The sequence below is a fragment of the Necator americanus genome, chromosome II, assembly GCF_031761385.1.
Source record: "Necator americanus strain Aroian chromosome II, whole genome shotgun sequence".
NCBI lineage: Eukaryota > Metazoa > Nematoda > Chromadorea > Rhabditida > Ancylostomatidae > Necator > Necator americanus.
The window spans coordinates 29,489,622-29,499,232 of NC_087372.1; the positions used below are offsets into that span (position 1 = coordinate 29,489,622).

At 43.1% G+C, this 9,611-nt stretch overlaps 3 protein-coding genes across 3 annotated transcripts; all 3 read right to left on the reverse strand.

The window, feature by feature from the left end:
* Positions 1-6,449: 6,449 nt before the first annotated feature.
* Positions 6,450-6,875, reverse strand: RB195_019883 (uncharacterized protein; the record flags this gene model as incomplete). The annotated part of the gene is made up of 1 exon (XM_064187938.1): positions 6,450-6,875. The coding sequence occupies one exon, from the start codon at positions 6,873-6,875 to the stop codon at positions 6,450-6,452; it is 426 nt and encodes a 141-aa protein (XP_064043819.1).
* A 30-nt stretch (positions 6,876-6,905) lies between these two features.
* Positions 6,906-7,424, reverse strand: RB195_019884 (uncharacterized protein; the record flags this gene model as incomplete). The annotated part of the gene is made up of 1 exon (XM_064187939.1): positions 6,906-7,424. The coding sequence occupies one exon, from the start codon at positions 7,422-7,424 to the stop codon at positions 6,906-6,908; it is 519 nt and encodes a 172-aa protein (XP_064043820.1).
* A 193-nt stretch (positions 7,425-7,617) lies between these two features.
* RB195_019885 (uncharacterized protein) lies at positions 7,618-9,174 on the reverse strand (the record flags this gene model as incomplete). Its single annotated transcript, XM_064187940.1, has 1 exon — positions 7,618-9,174. The coding sequence occupies one exon, from the start codon at positions 9,172-9,174 to the stop codon at positions 7,618-7,620; it is 1,557 nt and encodes a 518-aa protein (XP_064043821.1).
* Between the last annotated feature and the right edge of the window lie 437 nt (positions 9,175-9,611).

A 9,611-nucleotide genomic window follows, 5' to 3' on the forward strand; every position in this document is an offset into this window, starting at 1 on the left:
TCACAGCACTAATCCTTCGCCGTTCAATAACTGAAAAATGCTCAGTTCAACATAAATAATGTGATTTTTTTTTGATTGGAGAAGTGTTTTTCGTTATCAACTTGTTCTGAGTTCTGGGAGAGCAGCACCGAACGTCTATCAGCTGATAAAAGAGGGCGGTAGAAAATGAGGAAGAGCACATTTCAACCAAAAGAAATTTTTTCATTTTAATTCACAGCATCATGGGATGTTTTTAATATGTATTTTTGCCCACATAGCAACTATGCTTAAAAGTAACGTATCACGATAGTGACAAACTGCGGAAACCTCAGGAAAAACCTAGAGTTTGGGTTGAAGGTTACGGAACCCAGCGTGGTTCCGTTCAACTTCCCCTAATCGTCGTATAAAACGCGTGGAAGATGGCGTTTTTCCCTACAAAATCGGTTGCGTCGCGTCACCCTTTGGGCACGCGCCGCGTCTACGAGCGAACGGTCGAACACTGGTGAGGTCTCGTCACCGTCCTATTGTACTAAAACCAATGAGTGGACCGGAATGTGTACATAGAGGGACGTTCTAAAGGAGCTAAAGCAGCTACCAAGTTTTTTCAAAGGACGACTAGAAGGAATTGAGCGGGGCAAGGCTCGTTCCCATAAACTTCAATCAGAACTCGACGTTTTCTCTGGGATTTCCGTACCTTATTTCCCGTTCCGTAATTTAGTGATACGTTGCCTTTAAAAAGCAATAAAAGACACCACTAGAGTTTATTGTTGAAGCTAACCAACCGTGAAGCTTTGACTTTTTGACTCACTTTAAGACTCAGCTCTTATCGGGGGATAAGATTTTGAGCAGGAGTTTTAGGGTTTTCAGCTTCCGCCACAGTTTTTTTTGTATGATTCTCGCCAACTGCTAGGAAAATTTTTCCTGGTTCGTACACCTTTGCACGTGCAACTGGCGTTGAAACATGAGACGCTAAAAACATTGACAGCTGTGGTGTGATTATCGCCAAACATCCTGACTAAGACAAAAAATTTGGCACTTCTTGAGTGAGGTAAGATGAGACGACCGAAGGGCACTTCACTTCTGTACTGGTGGTGGTTCACGTAACAAACTCATCCTCGAAACTACTAAATACGGTTATTTACGGAGTCTTTCTCAAGACACCAGTGTAATTTTCGACAAGCAACTTGCTATTTACTGTACTTTTCTAATAGGGACCGTTCCTTCTATTTCTCAGCCGTTTCTTCTTTTGCAGGTTAATTTCAGCAAAACGGTTTTTTTCCGAGAAATCCATGTTAACAGCGATTGAAAGGTCACAGAAACGCCTATAGAGAGTTTGGGAAGCGATTTTATCTGGTTTTCCACAGAGCAAAAAGAAAAACCTCATTTGTTTATATTTAATTTCTTTTTATTAATAATTTTATCACTGCTTATTATTAATTACTTATCAATATTTTATTTTATGCTATCTTCGTTTTATTATTTTATTATTTTTATTTAAACAACCGCGATTTTCCCACTCGAATGATTTGATTGGGAATGCACTTTGTATTTTCCGGATTGTTTTTCTGTTTTCTGTGTTTCACGTTCACGGAAGTTTAAATGGCACTGAGATTTGCACTGTATTCTTAAGATGTGCTCGTCAGTGAGCACAGAATCTCGGATTATGGACGTCCTCGCCCTGGAATCTTTGGCCATCATTACCGTGACACTAATTCCTGGTGCGTTTCCAAGAAACGCAATCGAGAGAGTAATTCCAGTCTCCATCGCTGATTTTGTAGTTGTCGTGAGAAACTTTCCGAAGGATACGTGCCGCAATCACCCAGAACCCACGTGAGAAAGTAGCGAATCGTAGTCTGCCTTGATTTTCTAAGTTTAGATGGGAACCGGGGGCGAAACTGAGGTCAGGTTCCCATGCTAAAATTTTTAATTATATATGTATAGAACTCATTGGATTATATATTTTATCTGTAGTTTCTCAAATTAAGAAAAAAAAAACTGAAAAAAAATCACAATCAAATGTATTTCTTTTAGTTAGTTCAGTAGGACTTTTTCTGGATTTCAGCTTTACAATAAAGTGTTTACTTTTTCAATACTAGACCGAACTTAAATTTTTTGTAACATTTTGTAAAATATTCACACCTCCTTTGCTTTGCCGCCGCCTTCAGCCGGTCTTGGACTTCAATCTTGCAAGTTTCAGCATATTTCTCGGAACTGCACTTTTATTATCCTAATTCTTCCCGCAAAAATGATGGAGATGACAATTCAAGTCTGAATTGCTCTTCTCTCTTCTCTTTATCATAAATAACTTTAATAACATCAGGAAAAGTATTTGCATGGCGAACTCCTGGAAAATCTCATGAAGGACGTAGATAATAGCGCCGTCATTATGTTGTTTTAATAATCGCCTGACACTCCGATAATAATAACATTATAATAATTTTATCCACCTTTCCGAGATACATTTTTCGTTCGTAAACGACATTTCAAGAAAAAAAAACATGGATTTTGTGGTGGATAACAAATGATCGTTTACTTCTTTTGATAAGTACTAAAAGAGGGCACAATATTTATAGATGTGACTAGCAATCTATGTAGAACAGCTGAAAAGTTGTAGTATCTTTATCGTCATAAAAGTTAATAATAAGTGCGACCAGTTATTTTTCCTCGGATGTCGTTACAAGTAATTCACAAGCGAGCAGCAATAGATACCTGTGCGATCTATGGAATCCGTTTTCATTCTGCTGCGACAGCTCTCTAGAATGTCATGACCAACTAGAGTTAGGGAAAATATGAGACGATTTTTATAAAATGGAAGAATCACCAACAATCCAGAGGATCCAGAGATTTGTATAAAAATTACTAGTTTTTTCGGAACTTTGTTCTTAAGGTATGCACTTCCTGCTTAATTCCTCACTTGTTCATTACAATAGACAACATTTTGGCTGCCAGGTTACTGTTAAAGCAGTTTCGGCCCAGCAAAATCACGTCAGAACCACCAGATAAATGTCTATTACATATTTTGCTGAGATACGCAACTTTTAGTGAGGTCAACTCGATTTAAAAGCATCACCCCACGAATCTGAGATTATGGGGAGGGGGTGACTCCGTCCATTTCTTCCTAGTTAACGTAAAAAAGGGTCCAGAAGGTGCGGCGCGTGCACAAGGCTGGCGCGCTCCAATCGAACTCGTTGTAGAAAATAGCGCGCCGGGACGCTCGAAGTCGTATCTTCCGGGCCCTTTTTTACGGCAATTAGGGAGAAATGGACGGAATCACCCCCCTCTCCATAGTCTCCCATCCCGCATACAAATACTCCCCCGGTAATCCGTACCAACTCAGATTCGTGGGGTGATGCCTTTAAAAACTATTGGTGTTATCACTATCAGCAGATAATGGGACTTTTTTCAATTACATTGAAGAAGCTTTTTTTTTGTCACCAGACTAGTCGATTGTTCAAGAAGAGAGCGATTCAAATTCTATCAGAAAGTTGGAAGAAGAAAAAAATAAGGACCATTGCATTTAAAAGTGAGGAAAAAAATCTGTACTTATTTCAATTCACAACACCACATAAAACTTCAAGCAAAAATTCTTTGATTTTTTTTTGAATTTTTTTTCATTTTTTCGTTGTTTTTTTTTTTGGATAAAGACTAATCCTGCGAAAAAAAATGATGAAAGATATCAACAGTGGGCAGAACAGTCATTACTACCACTCGACTTCGATAATTAGGTTCATTGGAATATTCCATTAATTTCAGTTCCCCAAATTCACATCTAAGGGAGGAATTCTGGAAAAATGATGGAGGATTGTAGGGGATAATTACGAATCCGGTCTAGGCGAAAAAGTTTCGTCGCGTCTTAATTTTGAAGAATGAAAAAAGTTTAGAATACCGCGCTATTTATTGGATAACGTTAAAGATCCGTAACCGCCTCCCGACCATGGATAAGCAGCTCTTCCACGCCTAAAGGAGTGGGATGGACATTCCACCCCTTTGGGCGTGGAAGAGCTGCTTATCCATTGTCGGGAGGCGCACAAGGTTTGTGTCGAGTCAATTTGTCGAGACATTTGCTGAATGTTATTATTTTTGCTCAAAGAAGCATAATTCTCTGGAGTTTTCTGATAGTTTCAAGAAAATGCTGATAAATAAGTCACGTGAATTGTTTCTTAAAATGTCTACCAAAATATTTCTCGAATGGCCGTCCAGAAAATTCTTCCTCCTATCCTTTTAATTTTCATTTTGCACAGATAAGAAGTCGTTGTTGTTTTTGAGTCAGTAAAAGATTTCATAGAGATTGACATTCTCTAACAACTACCAGAGAAAGAAAGTTTTGTTTCCAATAAGGCCTGGGCTTGCCTCATTAGCGGCGTGAAAACGATTTCTTTTCAACTCATTGTTTTTTTCTCAATTTTACTCATTCAAGGATCTCATTATTTCATTTTCACACTGCTGCTTAGCATGTTTTCTCTGGTTGTTTGCTGTTTACGTCGTCTATTGCCAATCATACCCGTATCTGTTACGCTTCATAGCACTTACGCACATGTTATGTTCATGTTTTTTTTTCTAATTAAAAGTTTTCGCTTGGATGGGTGATGGGGTTATGAGTTCGCAATGAATTTCGTCACTAAAGAAAACCTCTAGGCGAAGTATTAGAAGTTGGATTTGCTTCAGTGGTTGGTAGGAATCCTAATATAATTTGAAATATCATAGCCTGAAACGCCTTGCAAAACCTACAAATCCAGAAATCAGAGATTTTGGTTTACCCATACGTGGAGACATCCGCAGGATTTATGATGATGCACCTCATAGGTGAGATGGTTCCCATCGATCGTGCGGGTGCTGGAAATTCGACTGTTGACTAATTCGAGTGTTACTCCAATACTCCACTTTACGCAGCCTCATTTCGTCAACCCTGTAATTTCAAAAATATGGACGGCCTCGTCGTGTGCATTGACACCTCAGGTCACCTCAGTCCCGTTGGTTTTTTTTATTCCTTAGCTTGTAGACCGTGTTCGCACCCTGCCTTTTATATTCCAAAACTACCCTTCTAGTCGTACTTAACGATGGGTAAAATATTGCGCTAAAATTTTCTCGGAGGCTGCTTCTGAGGATAAAAATGAGTCCTAAACTTATCACAGGACTGAACTCCTTCAGCTGTTCCGCGGAAGCAAACTCGTGCACCTATAATAGGAAAAAATCTATGCGATTATGCTTCTTGATAATTCCACGACAAAAGAAAACTAAGTGATGAATCTCGACACTTAAAGTAAAGTAAAAGTAGTAAACTGTAAAGTCGAATTTTCTACCTAAACCCTTTAATGAGTGGCCTATATGTATGTCAGTCAGTTATTAAAAGACTGACTGAGAACTGGCTGACGTATGCCATCCTTATGGATCGTAAAAATTTCCAATAATAGCCAATTTGCGGCAAAATTGCTGCCGTTGGCCTCCTTGGCTTCGACTATTGCGTCACCTAACTCAACATTTTCATTTAACAGGAAGTTATACTGCTTTATTTCTGTTTTTGTTCGAAAAAGCGGTTGAAAATGGATCGTGGGCAAATTGCGTGGGTGGCGATTCACGTTTGATTTCTATATTTATGTTAATGAATATGGTCATTCGAAAAATTCTGAATTTTCATGAAAAAAGCATTAAAAAGAGTTGGCACCAATTATGCAGATTCTTACAGTAGACGCAGAGCGTTGCCCAGGATTTTTCGTTCAGTACGATCGTGAAGTGCAAAATGAAATGGAATGGAACCCCCGGAAAAAAGGATAAGTCACTGGCGTATCAATGCACTCGGGATGCGCCAACGCGTTTTACTGGAATTCGTATTCGTTGAGGTTTTGGAACGCGTGTTGGCCTACACAATGACTTGCGGGGGCCAGCCGATGATCAAGTCAGTGTTTTTATCCTCCCAGACACGTCTGATATCAATTTATCGACTCCTGAGGGATGAAAGGCTTGGTGGGCACTACGGCGGTTTCGAACACTCGACCGTGTGGCTACAACTGACCTCTTCACTAAAAAAAGGTGTTCCTATATAAAGCTAACTTTAACGTAACAAATCTGTTGCCATGTACGCACTTTCTCTGCCTGGTACACCTCCTTTCTCTTCCGCATTTCTTCAATCTGAAAAGTGAATCCCACAGAGAGGAGAAGGGTGTTTTGCGGCAAGAGCGTCGCGACCACCCGGTTGAACATATTCGGCGCCGACTGTACATTGACTATGAAGCATCAGTGATTTCAGGTTTCCAAACAAGTTTAAATTTGATAATTTTACAAAAAAAAAACCCTGCTTTTTCCTTTCTAGTTCCTAATATTTATATTTATATTACACATCTCGCATATATTGCTTATATACTATATATTTGTATCTAAGTGATTCTTCTTCTTCTTCTTCCTAGCGTTTGTCCCGCGTTGTTGCAGGGTCCGCTTTTCTGCTTCTTCTCTTCCATTTGGTTCTATCCATTGCATCAGCCGTACACAAACGTGCATCTATCATATCCAGCTTCACACGGTCTAACCAGCGAATCTTTGGCCTCCCACGCGGCCTCACTCCTGAAACGTCGAGCTTCAGAGCGGTTTTGGCAACAGAATCTTCCTCCTGCCGCAAGACGTGACCAAACCATCTCAATCTCCTTTATCTTCTCAGTTATCGGGACGACGCCGAAAATGGAACGTACAGTGTCGTTGGATACTTTAGCGTTACACCTATCGTCCACCTCAACATCCGCATCTCCATAGCGTGCAGCACTCTTTCCAAGGCTTTCGTCGTCGGCCAGCACTCGCATCCGCAGAGGGCAACAGGACGCACAGCCGTCCTGTAGATCTTCGACTTCAGTCGAACAGGGACTTTCTTGTCGCACAGTGCCCCTGTTGCCATTTTCCATTTCATCCATGCCGCATTAACACGTGATCGACCTTCTTGATCAATGTCGCCTGTGGAAGTCACTTTGGATCCAAGGTACTTGTTTCTGAAGATCATCTCGAGACTCCGACGCGAGCATGACATCGTCGGCAAAGAGTAGAGTCCACGGATGCTGCTTCTGGATTTCCTTCGTTATCGTGTCCATGCACAGTATGAACAGCAGAGGTGAGAGGGATGAACTCTGATGTACCCCTACTTGTACAGGGAATGGCCTGCTTGTTCCAGCAGCACATCGTACAACGCTAGTAGGCTTCGCATAAAGCAGCTTCGTCCACCGCACATATTCTTCTGGTACTTTATGCGACCTCATGGACATCCATAACAGCTCATGTGGGACACGGTCGAAAGCTTTCTCGAGAAAAGCAAGATGCACACTGCGGTTCTTCTTACGATATTTCTCCAGGAGGATTCGGACAGCATGGATAGCAGTGCTGCAGTCCTTCACAAAGCCGCACTGGTTGAGTGAAACGCTAACAATTTTTCTCAGACGAGCTTCAAGGACACGCTCAAAAACCTTCATCGTATGGCACAGCAGTCGTATAGGCCTGTACGAGGTGCAGTCAGCAATGTCTCCTTTCCCTTTCCAGACAGGCACGGTCACGGAAGTTTGCCAAACGTCTGGAGTCCGTCCTTCTGCAACGATCTTGTTAAATAGAGTTGCGAGCCACACGGACCCTCGATCTCCTAGCAGCTTTCAGACATCAGTAGGTATGTCACCAAGACCGGAAAGCCTTGTTCGACTTCATTTTTGCGAGGACAGCACTGATTTCGACGACAGTAATTGGTAGAACAGGACCCTCGACGCTGGAAACAGTTGGGATGGGAGGATGACAGAACTCTTCGTTACACAAGTGATTGTAGTACTCTCGCCACCTCTCCAGGATCTGACCAGAGCGGCGCAGAACGGCTCCATCAGCTCCCTTAACGATCTTGGTGTGGTCCATATCCAACGTTGAGCGATGACGCGCTCTGACTAAACGATACACTGCCCGCTCGCCTTCTCCGGTATCAAGCATGTCGTACACAGCCTTGTAGCGGTCCGGCTTCGCCTTGGAGACTGCCTTCTTAGCCTCCCTCTTCGCCGCTAGGTAAGCACCCCGATCTTTAGGCTGACGCGTCCTCCACCAGAGATTATACTTGGACTTCTTTTCATGAATTGCCGCCTGAACTTCCTCGTTCCAAAACCACGTAGCCTTTTGTACTTTGGGCTTACCTAGAGTCGTCTTTCCCAGAGTGTTCTCCGCGGTCAAGCGTATAACGCTGGAAGTAGACGACCACATTTCCTCCACACTACGAGTAGGGTGGGGAAGTGTAGATGGAGCCACGGACGCGAAAAATACCTCCTTTCGATCCTTCAGATTCCACCATTTGATGCGCTGTGTTTCAGTCCTTGGATGTCTCTTCCTTGGACGGGAGATTTTCAAGTCCGTAACGAGCAGATGGTGTTGGGCAGCGACGTGGTCTGTAGGGATGACTTTTGAATCCTGCAGATCTCGTCGGCGTAACATCCAGAAATCTATTTGTGTTTCACGACCGCCGCTGGTGTACGTGATCAAATGCGATTTTCTTTTCCGATAGTGCGTGTTAGCAATGATCAAGTCACTTGCAACAGCATACTCCAGGATTCGCAACCCGTAGTCGTTACGAGCTCCATAGCCGTATCCACCATGACAACTCTCGAACCCGTCTTTCCGAGAACCGACACGTCCGTTGAAGTCTCCTCCGATTAGAAGTACTTCTTCGCCTTCCAGGGATTGGACGTACTGCTCCAGATCCTCCCAAAAGCTTGCCTTCTCTTCTTCACTACAGCCCGCCTGTGGCGCATAAGCAGAGACGACTCGCAATTCCACTTCTCCTGTGTCTACTTTTGCAGCTATCAGGCGATCCGATAGTCGATCCACTACTGTGACGCTGTTTCTAAACGACTCGTTCAATATGATACCAACGCCATTGCGATTTGATGTGCCGTGGTAGATGAGCTTGTAGCCATCGCCTAATTCCCTTGATTTGGAGCCTTTCCTGCGAGTCTCTTGTACACAACATATGTCAACACGGCGTTTTCTGAGACTATCTGCCAGTTCACGACTTCTTCCAGTAAGCGTCCCAACGTTAAGTGTTGCCAAGCGCACTGGATGTTGCTGGCGATGGCGGACTAACTTCTTTGGCCGGCTCCGTCCTCCAGCCGGTAGCCCTAGCATATTTGCCACATTGTCCAGGCGAGGGCAATGCGCGTCGCTTCTGGGGTACGCCCTAGCTTCTGAAGAACACATAGTAGACATTTGCAGTATGGCGCGACGGGGGGTGTTGTCCTCGGTCGGCTTGTCGCACTAGCAAGCTAGCAGCCTGGCACCGGAATCGCCGTACCACCTCCTCACTTAGCTAGCCTGTAGCCTTGGCCCAAGGACCGGGCTACTAGCCGGACACCTTTGGGGCATGAAGTTTGGCAAGTTGAACCTGCCGAGACGAAGTCTCGCCACCATAGCTGCGCGACGGTCAGGGCCACCGCTGCGCCGCTTTGAGGCGTGAGGTAGGATTTGCAGCAGAAAAAGGGTACAAACATTTTTTAACATTGATTCTATCAATGTTAAAAAATGTTTGTACCCTTTTCTGTGGGAAGTAGCGTTTTGAAAAATTCGAGAAAGGTTTTTTTGAAATCGAGAACGTTGTGCAGCTGTTTCAAGATTTGTTTTGTAGAAATGATGAGAAC